This window comes from Pelobates fuscus, chromosome 8, assembly GCF_036172605.1.
Source record: "Pelobates fuscus isolate aPelFus1 chromosome 8, aPelFus1.pri, whole genome shotgun sequence".
NCBI lineage: Eukaryota > Metazoa > Chordata > Amphibia > Anura > Pelobatidae > Pelobates > Pelobates fuscus.
Window position 1 is genome coordinate 179,472,315 of NC_086324.1, and position 16,398 is coordinate 179,488,712.

Genomic DNA, 16,398 nt, shown 5'->3' on the forward strand with positions numbered 1-16,398 from the left:
ATTTATCCTTGAATCAAGCAGTTATTACCCTACATTGAAAGATTATATCCTTGAATATTCTGTCTTTGCAAGTATGCATCTAGTAGCTGTTTGAACATCTGTATGGACTCTGATAAAACCACTTCTTCAGGCAGAGAATTCCACATCCTGATTGTTCTTACAGTAAAAAAACCTTTCCTTTGCCTTAGACGAAATCTTCTTTCTTCCAGTCTAAACGCATGGCCTCGTGTCCTATGTAAAGTCCGGTTTGTGAAAAGATTTCCACACAATGGTTTGTATTGGCGCCGAATATATTTGTATAATGTTATCATATCCCCTCTCAGGCGACGTTTTTCTAAACTAAATAGGTTTAAATTTGTTAACCTTTCTTCATAGCTGATATGTTCCATTCCTTTTATTAATTTTGTAGCCCGCCTCTGCACTTTTTCTAGTGCCATGATATCCTTCTTTAGAACAGGTGCCCAAAATTGCACAGCATATTCAATATGTGGTCTTACCAGTGATTTATAGAGAGGCAAAATGATATTCTCGTCCCGAGAATGAATGCCCTTTTTCATGCATGACAATACCTACTGGCCTTGGCCACTGCTGATTGACATTGCACATTGTTGCATAGTTTGTTGTCTATAACAATTCCCAAGTCCTTTTCGTGTGTTGTTATCCCTAATTCGCTTCCATTAAGGGTATACGTTGCTTGTGTATTCTTTACGCCGAAGTGCATAACTTTGCATTTTTCAACATTAAATTTCATCTGCCATTTGAGTGCCCAGTCCTCCAGTCTATCTAAATCCTTCTGCAGCAAAGTAATATCTTGCTCACATTGTATTATTTTACAAAGTTTTGTGTCATCTGCAAACACTGAAACATGACTTTCAATGCTGTCTTCAAGATCATTTATAAAAAGGTTAAATAGAAGGGGTCCCAGAACAGACCCCTGAGGGACACCACTTGCCACCTCTGTCCAGCTTGAAAATTTACCATTAACGACAACTCTTTGTATTCTGTTTTTAAGCCAATGTTCTACCCAAGAACAAGCATTTCCATCGAGACCGATTTCCTTGAGTTTGAACACTAATCTTTTGTGTGGAACTGTATCAAATGCCTTGGCAAAATCCAAATAGATCACATCCACTGCAACACCCTGATCTATACTTCTACTTACTTCTTCGTAGAACGCAATCAATTTAGTTTGACATGACCTGTGCTTCATAAAACCGTGCTGATTTTTGCTGATAACCATATTCTTCTCAAGGAATTCTTGAATATTATCCCTTAATAACCTTTCAAATATTTTACCAGCCACAGAAGTTAAGCTCACAGGTCTATAATTTCCAGGCAAGGATTTTGAACCCTTTTTGAATATAGGAACCACATCTGCCTTCCTCCAATCCTCCGGAACACTTCCTGAAAGAAAAGAATCTTGAAAGATTAAAAACAGAGGTTCACTTATTTCTACACTTAGTTCCTTAAGTACACGTGGATGGATACCGTCAGGCCCTGGAGCTTTGTTTATATTAACTTTCTTTAGTTGCTGCAGCACATTGTCTTGAGTTAACCAATTACAATTATTCTGCAAGTTTTTAGTAGCAATCATTTGCACATCTATTGCCATGGGTTCTTCTTTAATATATACGGAGGAGAAATAGTTATTTAGAATTCCTGCCTTTTCTTGGTCTTCATTAACTAACACCCCATATGTAATTTTGCTTGGATGAACACACTTGTATGTATATTTTTATAATTTTTATAAGTCTTTTATAACTCATTGGCATTCTTGAGATGCCTTTTTACATATATTAAATATGTGGATTCAATGTCTTATAGCATTGGGTCAACAACCGGCTTTTTAAATATAATTCCAAGTCTTGTCTTCTTGCTTATACCAATAAAGTTTGCATGCGTTCCAGAGAGGAACGCACATGCGCGGCTGACGCCGATTGGGTGTGATGACATCACGTTGGTGCGCCGTCGCGCATACACATTGATGGGACGCGGCCCGCGATATTTAAACTCCGGTTTTAGAAGAGAGAACAAGCTCCTGACGAAGTATGAAGAGAGAGACGAAACGCGTTGAGCATATCCTGAGCCCCCAAAGGATTTCAGCATCTAGTGGTGTAAGAACCGTTCCATCCTACTGACTGTCAGTGAAGGAAGATCTGTGGACGCATAAGACTACCACTGCAGACTGTTATACCTGGGGAATCAGCCTATTTGAGGCAAAAGCGCATGTGCACATATTGATTGTTTCAATCGTGCCACTACATTAGTGAGTGTCCAATTTTATTTGTTTTATCATTTCTTGTTATTAAAGTTTGCACTATGATGTTTTCCTTTCATTTTCATGGGAGTTCTTCATGCTCATCTTTCAGATGGTAATTATATCTACCACTCAGTTTGTGATAGTGGCGCCCTACACTGTATTTTAACTTTATTACTATACAGTTTTCTTTGTGCACTGGTTTTTGGAGGGATATAGGGAGTGTTTCCCATTTGTAGTGGCTTGTCTGCAAGACTCCTTCACCTAGTTATCTCACTATTCTATGTTTGGTTTTATATCTGAACCTTTAATAATGCATTTTTAAAAAAAAAAATTTTTTTTAATTCTTTATTTTTGGTGCAGATTTGCATGCAACGTACATACATTCTTTGCGTTTTGGTCTGATACATGAGTAAACATCGTACGTAACATATGTTTGTGGTTTATGTCTGGTGAGCGTGCTGCACATTTTTAGAAGTGTGATGGACTGTCGGGTTGTAGTGAGTTGGTCAATATATGGGTTAATAAACCCCCTCTATGAGTGGTGCCGCAGAGTTTGCGTGCCAGTGAGTTTTGCGGTGTCTAGGTCGCTCGGGTGTATGTAGAAGGGAGAGGTGTTGGTGTCTCTGTTGTGTCGGCCCCAGAGCTGTGGTTCCAGGTGATATCTCAGTTCCATCTCCAGTGAGTGGGCTATCTCTATGAGGTAGTACTAGTGGTGTAAGTCCTATCGTGTGGCCCTCATCTGTGTGTTTGGTCCCTTGTCCCCTTGTCTTTTTCTCCCTGGCGTGTCAGAACTATGGGGGAGGGGGAGGGAGAGTTCCTGAGACTACTGTGAGCGTTGTGTGTGTCCTTTGGGTGTTTTGGCAAAGCAGAGTGACTATGCATTAGTGTGTGTAAGAGTAGGCGAATTAAGCAAAACTTGTAGTGTTAAGATGTAGTGTTACAATTGCAAAACTTTGTAACTAAGAAAGTCATGTTTGTGCCACTGCAACATGAGATGGCCAGGCATGTTATTTGGTTCAGGTCTTTGGCCTCCTGCCTCTTCCGGGGTCGGGTGAAGACGTGTCCGAGTCAGTGTCCATTCGGGGTTGCGTATCTGGCGGTTCGTGAGTAGGGTTAGGTTGCAAGTCCAGTGGCGCCAAGAGTGCGGGAGCGTCTGCAGGGTCTGTGGCCTTTTAGAACTTTCCGTTTTTGGTGACCCACAGTATGTGTGGTGTCGCCCATCTGTAGGTCAGTCCTTTTTGTAGGGTCTGCGTGAGGGGTTGCATGGCTTTTCGCCACTGTAGTGTGGCTCTACTAAGATCTTGGAAGAAGGACATTTTACAGTTCTCAAAGTTATATGCCGTCTTCCCTTTTAGCACCGCTAGCCGGCTTAACTTGTTGGACATCACTTGACACCTCAGGAATATGTCTCGTGGTGCACTTTCAGGGGCCCTAGGGGATTTGGCTATTCTGTATGCCCCATCAAAGGAGAAGTACTTGGCTTCTCCTGCTGGCAGTAGTTATGCCACCAGCCTTCTTATGAAGTGTGGCAATTCTTCTAGGGTTATAGACTCTGCTACTCCCCTTACCTTTATGTTCTTTCTCCTGCCCCTGTGGTCTAGTATGTGCACTTGTTTGTTGGTTTCAGCTTGTGTATTCTGCAAATGCTGTACCTTGTCACTGAGTGCTTTAAAGCCTTTTTGTAGGTCTATTACATTTCTTTCTGCAGTCTGTGTGTGCGTTTTGACGGCCTGCACCTCCGTTTTAAGAACCGCCAGATCTGCCTCCCACATTGCCCTGAGGTTGTTTTGGAGGTCGGTGAGCATATTTTGAAGTTCCCTTTTTGTTGCCGGAGCTTCTGTCTCCTGTGGATGTAGTGTCCCTTTGTTTACCGGTATCGGGCTCTGGAGTGGGGTCCCGCCCTAAGCCTTTGAGAGTGAGGGCTCTTGGGTGAGTGAGGTCTCTCGTGCCGCCGGTGTCATCGTGGGAGCCGTTTGTTGCAGCATCAGGCCTGTCGTGCTGCGTCCTTGTAGTAGTCGCAGGTATTTTTTGGGTTCTGTTGCCCATGTCGCCTGTCAGCAGAGGGAAGAAGTCTGTCTCGTCCCAGTCCAGTAGGCCTCCATAGGCTGCTGGGGAGTGTCTGGTAGCGCGATAGGCCTTGGAGCCTCGGTTCTGGTATTTTTTGCCCGGGGTGTATAAAAAAGGCATCGGAGGATTCAGGGCGGCTTGTTGCTGCGATATCTGCCCTCCTTTCAGTTAGTTTTGCCAAGATGCAGGAGATATTAGGTGGATTAAGTTTTTAGCGCTCGGAGCTGTGGAAATGGCGTCTATTCGGATGGCATTTAATTGAAGTTATTCTCCACCATGGGATTTTCCGCTAGTCCCAACTGCCTTATCAGAAAAACCTTTTGCTCCATTAGATGAGCTAAACCCAATAATGCTAATGTATGAAACCTTATTTCTTGCTGCCCTTATGTCTGTCAAAAGGATGTCCAAGATCCAGGCATTTTCTTGTGAGGAAACCCATACTATGGTATACCACTACAGAGTGGTTTTGAGACAAAAGAGTTCTTACTGAAAGTCGCCTCAAGTTTCCATCTGACTACGGAAGTGGTTTTGCCCTCATTTTATCCCAATGCTACATATGAAGCAGAAGCCAAACTACCCCAACTGGAAGTGAGAGAATGCATCATTAAATATTTGGCAGTATTCCAGACCTTCCGGTAAGCTAGCCAATTATTCATTCTTCCATCCAGATGTAGAAAAGGAGAAGCAGCTTCTACATCCACTCTGAGGCGCTGGATTTCTAATGTAGTTATGAAGGCCTAGCTAAAAAAAAATCATTCGACCAGAGCTTTGGTGACATCATTGGTTAATTGGGCAGAGGTTTTCTTTTGAAATTTGTAGGGCAGCGACTTGGCCATATCCAGTGACCTTTGTTAAGGACTACAAGTTGGATGTAGCCTCTTCTTCCACCTCTTTTGGGAGAAGTTTGTTATCCTCGGTGTCTTCTGTATAATAAAGTGTGTTCTGGCATTACATAGTTTTTGGGTTAGTGTATTATTTCGATCCTTCCTTGAATTTCTTAGTTTGAGTAATACTTATATGTGATGCTGCCATGATTAGGCAGGAATAAGTCAAAATATATACCATACTTACTGTAATATTCTTTTGCGGGCTTTTATGTCAGGATCAGATTCCTGCCCACATATTATTCTGAGCTTTTTAATTAAACTGAGGTATGAAGGGAGAGACTGCTTATGCCTACAGGCTGAGCAATTGTTTAATTATTTCCTGTCCTTATCAGGCTGGGGGTGGAGCTGCCGGAATGTGATGTGCTCCCATGATAAAAGTCAGGAAAAGAAAATGGCGGAAAGTATGGTATAGGTTTTCCTTATTGGCTTCCCCCAAATACTGCTGCCTCCTTGGGTATCACACTCATATTGGGGGCATATTAAAGTGAACATTTTAAGGTCCAAGCAACGCTGGAATAAAGGAGAGTTGTTACCCTATTCAACAAGGAGCAGGGGGGGGGGACAGGGACTGGCCACCTAATCAGTTGTTTTAAGATACTTGGGTCAGGATTACACGTTTGTATTCCTGGCCCTATAAAATTCCTTTAAGGCCTCCATTTTACATACAGGAGTGAATCTCTGAAGTAGTAATAAACTGGCTGCTGACATGTTCAATGCTTTCTCTCTGAATTTAAAGGATCACAAACATGTATTCCTGACCCTATAGTGTTAAAACCACTAGCTAGACCCCCTTGACCCCTCATGCCTCCATAAATATAGTTAAATCAAGCCTGAAGCTGTAACTCTGCATGCTGTTAGACTCAGAAAAAAAAGCAGTCTGCTGACATCATCAGAAGTGGTAGCCTGATCCAATCATAATGCTTCCCCATAGGATTGGCTGAGACTGACAAAGAGGCAGATCAGGGGCAGAGCCAGCATGATTCAAACACAGCCCCGGCCAATCAGCATCTCCTCAGAGATGAATTGAATCTCTGGTGACTATAGTGTCCCTTTAATACATCCTGCTTACTCATAATGATATATTTCTAAATTGCATAATGTACCTACTGGTGGCCGTGCTTGTCTCAGCTCAATTAACTTATTATGGTTAGTCACTGTGTGAGAATTGCTGGGAATTCAGAGGACATCTTCCGTTAAAGGTCAAAGTAGCAAACCACATTTACAGTTTGACTTTAAGCTTGAAATGGACTTTCAATTCCTGACGGTTTTTCCTTTGGTAAATACCCCCTTTTGTCTTTAGCTGGAGTTGATGTAAATTAATCTGTTTTTCACGCCACTCAGAAAGCAAGTCTATGTTTTTCCAGTTGGATGTTCCTTGACAGACATCCTCACATTAGCCTCAGGACCCACCACTCGAGGAAGCAAGTCTACGTTTTTCCGGTTGGATTTTCCTTGACAGACATCCTCACATTAGCCTCTGGACCCACCACTTGAGGAAGCAAGTTTATGTTTTTCCAGTTGGATGTTCCTTGACAGACATCCTCACATTAGCCTCAGGACCCACCACTTGAGGAAGCAAGTTTATGGTTTTCCAGTTGGATGTTCCTTGACAGACATCCTCACATTAGCCTCGGGACCCACCACTTGAGGAAGCAAGTCTATGTTTTTCCAGTTGGATGTTCCTTGACAGACATCCTCACATTAGCCTCGGGACCCACCACTAAAACCTTGTATTTTCCTAAAAAACAGAGGCCAGTTTTCTAGTCTGCTGACTTTCAGGACAAAATAAAAATGCAGGTTTGTCCCACATTTATATTCGTAACAGTTTGACTTGTTTTTTGGCTGTTTGTCTATTTCTTTTTGGTCAGTTAAATGGAAACTGTCACCACAAAACGTATTCTTTTAACACAATAACCATTTCATAAAGTTAAAAAAAAATGATTATTTTTTTTAAAACTCATTCCTACCTTTAGTGTATGACAGGATTCTTGGGCCAGATACAGGAACCTTGAATCAGACAGTGTTTGAAAACCAACAGTTCCGTGCAGGGAATGAAGCAGGGTAGATCACAAGCTGTTTTGGATGAAGCATCCTGTCATATACGAAGACGAGGTTCTCTTTTTTTCATATCATTTAAAACATAAAAATAATATATATATATATTTTAAATAAAACCTATTATCTTTTAAAACTTTATGAAAGGATTATTATATTAAAAAGCAGAATGATCTATAAGATTAGGCAGAAAGAGGCTAAGCAAGTTATAGGAGCTTCCAAATCACACACAGAAGAGAAAATAGCACAGTCAGTAAAAAAGGGGGAAAAACTTTTTTTAGATACATAAATGAGAAAAGAAAAGTAAAACAAGGATTAGTTAGATTAAAAACAAAAGAAGTAAGGTATGTAGATGAGGATAAAGGTCTAGCTGACTGCCTCAATGAATATTTTTGTTCAGTATTTACAGATGAAAATGAAGGAAAGGGACCTCAGTTAAGAAAATGGATAAATGAGTCATTTATTACACGTGAGTTTACAGAGGAAGAGGTTCTATTTGAACTGTCAAAAGTAAAGACAAAAAAGTCAATGGGACCTGATGGAATACACCCAAAGTTATTAAAAAGAGCTTAGTGGTGTACTAGCAAAACCATTAACAGATTTATTTAACCAATCATTGATAACAGGAGTAGTCCCAGAAGATTGGAAGTTAGCGAATGTTGTGCCCATTCACAAGAAAGGTAATAGGGAGGAGTCGGGCAACTATAGGCCAGTAAGCCTTACTTCAGTAGTGGGGAAAGTGATGGAAACCATGTTAAAGGATAGGATTGTTGAGCATCTAAAATCACATGGATTTCAAGTTCAGAGAAAACATGGGTTTACTTCATGGAGATCATGCCAAACTAATCTTAGTTTTTTTTTTTATTGGGTAACTAAAAATTGATCAAGGTGATACAGTAGACATGAGTTTGGATTCAAATATTGTTGATTGGGTTAAGCAGTGGCTGTGTGACAGACAAGAGAGGGTTGTAGTCAATGGAGTATATTTGAAGCAAAGTCTTGTTACCAGTGAAGTAACCTCAGAGATTTTTTACTTGGACCCATTCTCTTTAATATTTTCATTAGTGATATTGCAGAAGGTCTTGATGGTAAGGTATGTCTTTTTGCTGACGATACTAAGATATGTAACAGGGTTGATGTTCCAGGAGGGATAAGCCAAATGGCTAATGATTTAGGTAAACTAGACAAATGGTCAGAGTTGTGGCAGCTGACATTTAATGTGGATAAGTGCAAGATAATGCATCTTGGACGTAAAAACCCAAGGGCAGAGTACAGAATATTTGATAGAGTCCTAACCTCAACATCTGAGGAAAGGGATTTAGGGGTGATTATTTCTGATGACTTAAAGGTAGGCAGACCATGTAATAGAGCAGCAGGAAATGCTAGCAGAATGATTGGTTGTATAGGGAGAGGTATTAGCAGTAGAAAGAGGGAAGTGCTCATGCCATTGTACAGAACACTGGTGAGACCTCACTTGGAGTATTGTACGCAGTACTGGAGACCGTATCTTCAGAAGGATATTGATACCTTAGAGAGAGTTCAGAGAAGGGCTACTAAACTGGTTCATTGATTGCAAGATAAAACTTAGTTAAAGCAACTTAACCTGCATAGCTTGGAGGAAAGACAAGACAGAGGGGATATGATAGAAACATTTAAATACATAAAGGGAATCAACACAGTAAAGGAGGAGACTATATTTAAAAGAAGAAAAACTACCACAACAAGAGGACATAGTCTTAAATTAGATGGGCAAAGGTTTAAAAATAATATCAGGAAGTATTACTTTACTGAGAGGGTAGTGGATGCATGGAATAGCCTTCCAGCTGAAGTGGTAGAGGTTAACACAGTGAGGGAGTTTAAGCATGCGTAGGATAGGCATAAGGCTATCCTAACTATAAGATAAGGCCAGGGACTAATGAAAGTATTTAGAAAATTGGGCAGACTAGATAGGCCGAATGGTTCTTATCTGCCGTCACATTCTATGTTTCTATGACAGTTGTCCTTTAAACTAATCATTTGATTTTGAGTTGGATTGCAACAGAAGGGGGGGTATAGACCATGTGCTGTGCTAATCGGTTGATGAACGTTCTATGGATATGAAGCTAGGTAGTGTATTGTAATGTGTTAGTTGCCTCCTCCTCCCCCCAAAAAAACAACTTCAACCTCTTTACATCCATCTCCACTAATATCTTTATCCAGCATTTACTATTCTGTTTCCAAATACACCCCAATCCTGTCTTGTATCGAAGCAGTCGCTCTGCAACTCTGCATCTACCCACCTATTCCTCTATATGCCCCAAATCTGTTCTCCAATAGAACCAAACTCATCCCCTTCCCAAATTCTATTCATGAATGATAAAGATCGCACGGAACAGACAGCCCTGCCTTACTGCACCTAGACTATGGGAATGTAGGGCGTGAGAAAGCTTTTACATAGTAATTAGAACTGGGCTCAGGGAAAGACTTTATTGGTGGAAAAGTCAACGGAACGTCTTCCATGATCAAACCTGAGGGGAGCAAGTGACAGAACAAAATGTCTAAAATCACATTATGCCATAAAAATGTACAAAATTGCAGGGGTGGGGTATAATATATAAATATTCACAAGTTGTCCCCTTGTAAAGGGAAGATGGTGGCAGCATTTGTTGGAGTTCTATCTGGAGTCCCTCTCCTTGTAAATGTCCCTGCGATGCGGGGAGCCAGGTCGTGATGTTGATATAAGTGGAGGTGGTGCACTCAGAAGATTGATGGGAGGTGTCTTTCTAAGTAAAGTGGCACCTGGGTGAGGGTAGAGAGAGCCAATCATGGGTGGGGTCGCAGGCTGCATAGTGACATGAGTAGGCATCCCATACACGCGGGCACGCTCAAAGTCCTCTCTCAGGATGTGGGCTCTCTCCTCCCTCTGTTCATACAGGCGTGGTGGTACAGGTGGAAGGCGTAGTGGAGCAGGGTCTGCTCTGCGGTATAGATCTCTCCATGGTTCCAAAGAATGAGGGAACTGATCTCCAAGAAAAGCCCCTCGAAACCTCTCCAGTGTGGGTGAGGTGTGGGGTAAGTGTAGCCCAGGGATGGTGGAACGACTCACATCAAAGGTAAGGACCTCCGGTTCCTCTTTCACCTTTACCTTGGGGGGATGGTCTGGAGTCAGACGAGGTTTTATTTCAGAGCTGCTGCCTGGCCTTATGCCGACATATGGCGAGATGGTGCGGCTGGGGCCACGCTCCTCTCCCCCAGGAAGACGCTGTGACGAAGTGAGAGGTGAAGCATGCGTTCCCAGACGTGAAAAAAGGAGATCTCTGTGTGAAAAAGCAAATTACATTTTACCATCAGCACAGTTCTAGCAAAACTCTTCTGGTTCTCAAGCTAGGCTTCTTACCTATCCTTTTCCTCTTTAATAAGAACACTACTGTGTGCATCCATGTCCCCTGGCTTAGGACAAACTATGGGGAAGGATGGAGGAGTGCGATGCAGCCGATTCCAAGCGTCATGGGGGCTGGGGAAGCTATGCATTGTGGGAGATTCCTTCTGATTAAACACGGTGGAGGGATCTACAAAACAAAAACACATTATGAAATTCGATGGAAGACCTGAATCACCAGAGAAACATTGAGGGATTTGTTTAACCCCTTAAGGACACATGACATGATTCCCTTTTATTCTAGAAGTTTGGTCCTTAATGGGTTAAAAGTACACTTTAGTCACCAGAACTACAGCTTAATGTACAATACACAACTTAATGTGTAGTATTTACAGCTTAATGTGCAATACACAGCTTAATGTGTAGTATTTACAGCTTAATGTACAGTACACAATATAATGCATATTATACAGCTTAATATACAATATATAGCTTAACCCCTTAAGGACACAGCTCGAATAGCTTGTCTCACCCTTAAAGAAACAAGCCATTTTTGCATTTTTTGCTGTTTGTGTTTAAACGCAATTTGCATCTGTCATTTATTGCACATATTATATACCGTTTTTCAGAGGGCAAACAGGGCTTTAATTTGATGTCACATATACATAGATAAAGTCTCATTAATTATAAAAAAAAAAATGCCAAAAAAATGGGAAAAAAATAAAATATTTTTTTCCCCACAGTTTTGGCAATAATACCGTGTGCATAATAGGTCCAGCTTAGAAAAAGTAATTTAAAAAAAATGAATGTTTTTTGATTTATAGAGTACATAATATGTATATGATTTCAGCTTATTTTGAAAGTTACAGGTCACAAAATAAAAGGACTAAAATAAAATTTTAATGTGAAACTATTTTACAAGTTTGTCTTGTAGGTTTAGGAACCATCACAGAAAATGATATATTTATATAAAGCAGACATCACAGGCTAGTTTGACCCTTTTTACATTGCCAATCAATGCTAAATATTGGAGTAAAATTGTGTTTTGTTTTTTTCTCTATTTTGGCATATACACGTAACAAGGTTTTTGTAATGCGTAAAGCTGGTGTGTGCTATTCCTGCACAGATCCCCATATTGTGTTCAGCTACATCTGCTGAGTATAACGATACCCCCATTGTATGCCTTTGGCACTATTCTGTGAAGCTACAGTGCCATACCAGAGACAAGGCTATTTCAGTTAGAAATTTGTAAATGTCTCATTTTAGGGTATTATAGCAGTGTGACTGTTCAAATAACCCCACAAAGGGCTTTCATTGATAAAGCAGACACCCCAGTGTATCTTACATGGTGCATATTGTGCCTTAAGTTGTCACCATTTGTTCACCAACTTAAGTCAATGTTTGTGGTGGGGGGGAATTGGCTTTTTACATATATATTGCATTTTTGCCGAGTATTTCTTACACTTGATATGCACCACTAGCCTAACACCAAATCCCCCATTTCCCCACTAACTTTCACCCACCCCTGCTAGCTCAATATATAATTTAAAAACTTTAAATTAATAAAATAAATTTAACCCCTGAGGGGATTAAAATAAAATAAAATCAGATGACAGTAAAATGTAGTCCCTGCCAATTGATCACTGTAGTCAGTGATCATTTGGCAGAGAAGGGGTTAATTTTCTTAAAGCAGGGGGAAGGGGGCGCACTGATCCATCTCCCTGCACTTCACACTGACCACGGAAGAGCAGGGAGGTGGATTGTGAGTCCCGGCAGCACATGTGCTCGCTCTGACAGCCTGTCAGAGCGATCACTGCTGCAGGGCCAGCACGATCGGGTGAGCGTTACACCCCGCGATCGCAGCGATCTGGGGTTGACTTTAGTAAATGACGGAAGTTTTCCATCAAGGGTCCTTAACGCAAGGAGAAGCTTGACGGAAAGTTTCAGTCTTTGGTCGGGAAGGGATTATGTACAGTACACAATATAATGTATATTATACAATACACAATTTAATGTATTCTATATAGCTTAAAGGACCCATATAGGCACCCAGACCACTTCAGCTCAATGAAGTGGTCTGGGTGCCAGGTCCCCCTAGTTTTAACCCTCCAGCTGAAAACATAGCAGTTTACACTGCAGGGTTCATCCAGCCTCTAGTGGCTATCCCAGCGCCCCACCCCAACACCCCCTTTAATATCCCAGCTCCCCACCCTAACACCCCCTTTAATATCCCAGCTCCCCACCCTAACACCCCCTTTAATATCCCAGCTCCCCACCCTAACACCCCCTTTAATATCCCAGCACCTTTACTGAAATCCGCCTCGAAAGGAACACTCCAGTCACCAAAACAACTTAATCTAAATAAAGTTGCTATGGTGACAGGAAGCCACGGGGCACTGTTTCCTTAATGGGTTAAACTGATCTCAAATGGTTTATCCTCAAAGAATGCCTCCAGCACCGGATATCCAGAACCCCAGTTGCAGTTTCAAGAAGTACGGAGTGCCAGCATGAAGGAGTGCCGCTGATTGGCTAGTGCGGTCAGCAGACACTCTTAGCCATTCAGTAGTTCCCAATTCACTTATTTAATGTCCCAACCATAACATACAGGGATATCATTTCTAATTAGTGGGGTAATAGCTGCTTGATCCAAGGAGACATCTGACTGCTATTTTGGGGTCAAGAAGAAATGTTTTCCTAGTTTGTTGCAAAATTGGAAGCGCATCAGACTGGGTTTTTTCCTTCTTTTGGATCAACAGCAAAAAAATATGTGAGGAAGGCTGAACTTGATGGACGCAAGTCTCTTTTCAGCCATGTAAGTATGCAACTATGTAACCAATTAGTTGGTACCAGCAAGATGGCACTCTGGGCTTCCTGAAACTCGTTTTCAGAAGCCGGATGCTGCTGGAGGACCTGGAAATTCGGCGCTGGACGCAGCCTTTGGGGTTAAGCTGGGGGCCTCCTGGCGCCATAACTTTATTTAGATGAAGTTGTTATGGTGACCAGAGTGTTCTTTAATTCAGCTGAACCCCACTGAACCCACCCTTAATTTAGCACCCCGCTGAAATCTGACGTTTAATATTGATAGTATGGGATGGAGTTTATACTAAGAGAACACTCACTATAAGAGGGGCCCCCCAATCCACCAAATGCCCCATTAGTCAGAGATGCCAAAGAAGAAAATCCAGACGTCCGATTGAATGGGTCTGCAAAAAAAGAGGAACAGCAGAAAACAGTTAGAGTCCACAAGAGGTAAAACATACAAAGCACAGTGAAAGGAAGCGCCAGCATTCATAGTATAAATCAGCGGTTCCCAATCTGTGTGCCGTGGCGACACAATATATTTTCCCAGTGCTATGATCATATCACTGAGAACGGTGCTTCCCTCTCCCCTGCTGGCTCTGCAGGACCGGAGGGGAGACCAGAGATTTCCCTCTCCGGCCCACTAGCACTATAATGCAGGCAGTCAGCAGGGGAGAGAGGACCCGGGGGAGCTTTAACTTGCAGCTCCGCCGGGTTCTCCTCTCGTGAGCTTGGAGCGTTGCCGCAGTTACCACAGCAACGCCCCGCATTGCGCACGAGTGAACTCTAGCCTGAGCTGCAGGTTAGAGTGCACTCTCACCACTAGGACGGCCAGGGCTTCTCCACCAGACCACTAGGAATTAGTAGTGTTCCCCCGCCCAGGCAAAGGTAAGCAGGGAGGAATATCAAAATAATTAGAATTATTTATTAAAATTTTCCCTCTTACCCCTCCAGAGAGAGAGAGAGAGACACACACACACACACACACACACACACACACGTTGTTGAACAGTTTGACTACTTTCTCTGGGAGGGCACTACAGTACTGCTGGCACCGTAACCACTACAAAGTGCTGTCGTGGTTATTGTGCCTGGATTGTTTCTTTAAATAATCTACCAGTGCCCCTCCCAAGATTAGGTTCTGGATCTGCGCTTGAAGGGCAAGCATTTCTGTCCAACAGGAGCCCAGTATATGCTGCTGCGCTGTACATATATACAACCTAGAAAATTGTTTTGACTTGGGGCGACTTGTAAAAATATTGAAATATTAAGGGTGCCTTGAACCTAAAAAATATGGGAACCACTGGTATAAATTAAAGAACAGAGACATTGTCATCCACTGTCCTCAACAGTGAATGGTACACAAGGAGACACTTCCATTATGTAATCATATGTTCACATGGTTTCAGACTGCAGACCTAAATGTAGAAGATCCACCGTACATCAGACTCACACAGAAAGCTTACCCACAGATCCTGACGGGGGCAGGAAAGATGCTGCGGTGGGAGGAGTAACCCGATATTGATTCGGTGTGTGCGACATGGTGCCTATAAAGAAAAAATATATGAGAGGAGAGAGAGAAATGAAGCATGGGGATAGATATAGGACTAGAGACACGGACAGGTCATAACAAGTACTGTGAAACAGAACTATGAATCTCAATTCAAAATGGAAATAGGAAATTCATTACCAGTGAAGAGAGAGGAAGGTCGCACTAGCTCGTGAGAGGTGGGTAAAGAACCAAGTCCTGGTGGTAGGCAGGACAAAAGATCACCTCGGAAATCATACTTATGGGTTCCATGTGCAAGCTGTGGGAGAGAGCGTATACAATATACCTGTAGTCAGCAATAAAGAGAGACTTGGTGGAAAGGGAGAAGGTGGGATGGCTTGGAAGAGAACACAATACCTTAAGTCTCTCCTGATGCCGCAAAATCATATATGCAACACGAACATGCATCGCACACCAGCGCCCAGACCTCTGTAATAAGGAAAGAGAGAGGAAAGGTTTCTTCAGGGTCATAAGAGGGATTATACACAATTCACAAACCAGACAGAGCCAGGCGGATATCACCTTGGTAAACCTCACATATGGCAGATAATACAGATATCAATCATTCGCTATACTGCAGGGAGATAAAGTGCAAATGGACACAATCCTACACAGAAAAACTCACCCTCGGCTTGAACTGGTCTGTAAGCTGAAAAAAATTATAAATACATAAGTTTTTTTTTTTTTTTTTAAATCAGCAACTGTATTTCTTCCTCTCGGCACACCTTCCCAGCATCCCCTCCGCGGCCCACCACCCCAGCATCCCCTCCGCCTCCTCGGCCCACCACCCCAGCATCCCCTCCGCCTCCTCGGCCCACCACCCCAGCATCCGCCTCCTCGGCCCACCACCCCAGCATCCCCTCCGCGGCCCACCACCCCAGCATCCCCTGCGCCTCCTCGACCCACCACCCCAGCATCCCCTCCGCCTCCTCGGCCCACCACCCCACCACCCCAGCATCCGCCTCCTCGGCCCACCACCCCAGCATCCGCCTCCTCGGCCCACCACCCCAGCATCCGCCTCCTCGGCCCACCACCCCAGCATCCGCCTCCTCGGCCCACCACCCCAGCATCCGCCTCCTCGGCCCACCACCCCAGCATCCGCCTCCTCGGCCCACCACCCCAGCATCCGCCTCCTCGGCCCACCACCCCAGCATCCGCCTCCTCGGCCCACCACCCCAGCATCCGCCTCCTCGGCCCACCACCCCAGCATCCGCCTCCTCGGCCCACCACCCCAGCATCCGCCTCCTCGGCCCACCACCCCAGCATCCGCCTCCTCGGCCCACCACCCCAGCATCCGCCTCCTCGGCCCACCACCCCAGCATCCGCCTCCTCGGCCCACCACCCCAGCATCCGCCTCCTCGGCCCACCACCCCAGCATCCGCCTCCTCGGCCCACCACCCCAGCATCCGCCTCCTCGGCCCAC

At 43.5% G+C, this 16,398-nt stretch overlaps 1 protein-coding gene across 2 annotated transcripts in view; it reads right to left on the minus strand.

Moving 5' to 3' along the window:
• Positions 1–9,721: 9,721 nt before the first annotated feature.
• FBRS (fibrosin) overlaps positions 9,722–16,398 on the minus strand; it is a 43,697-nt gene continuing 37,020 nt past the window's right edge. For both annotated transcript variants that reach the window (XM_063430931.1, XM_063430930.1), the window contains 7 exons: positions 15,601–15,624; positions 15,333–15,404; positions 15,117–15,234; positions 14,893–14,973; positions 13,747–13,830; positions 10,646–10,817; positions 9,722–10,565 (listed from right to left, as the gene is read on the minus strand). In XM_063430931.1, the coding sequence (XP_063287001.1) occupies positions 9,923–10,565; positions 10,646–10,817; positions 13,747–13,830; positions 14,893–14,973; positions 15,117–15,234; positions 15,333–15,404; positions 15,601–15,624 (1,194 nt within the window). In that variant the 3' untranslated portion in view covers positions 9,722–9,922. The remainder of the gene's footprint in view (positions 10,566–10,645; positions 10,818–13,746; positions 13,831–14,892; positions 14,974–15,116; positions 15,235–15,332; positions 15,405–15,600; positions 15,625–16,398) is intronic.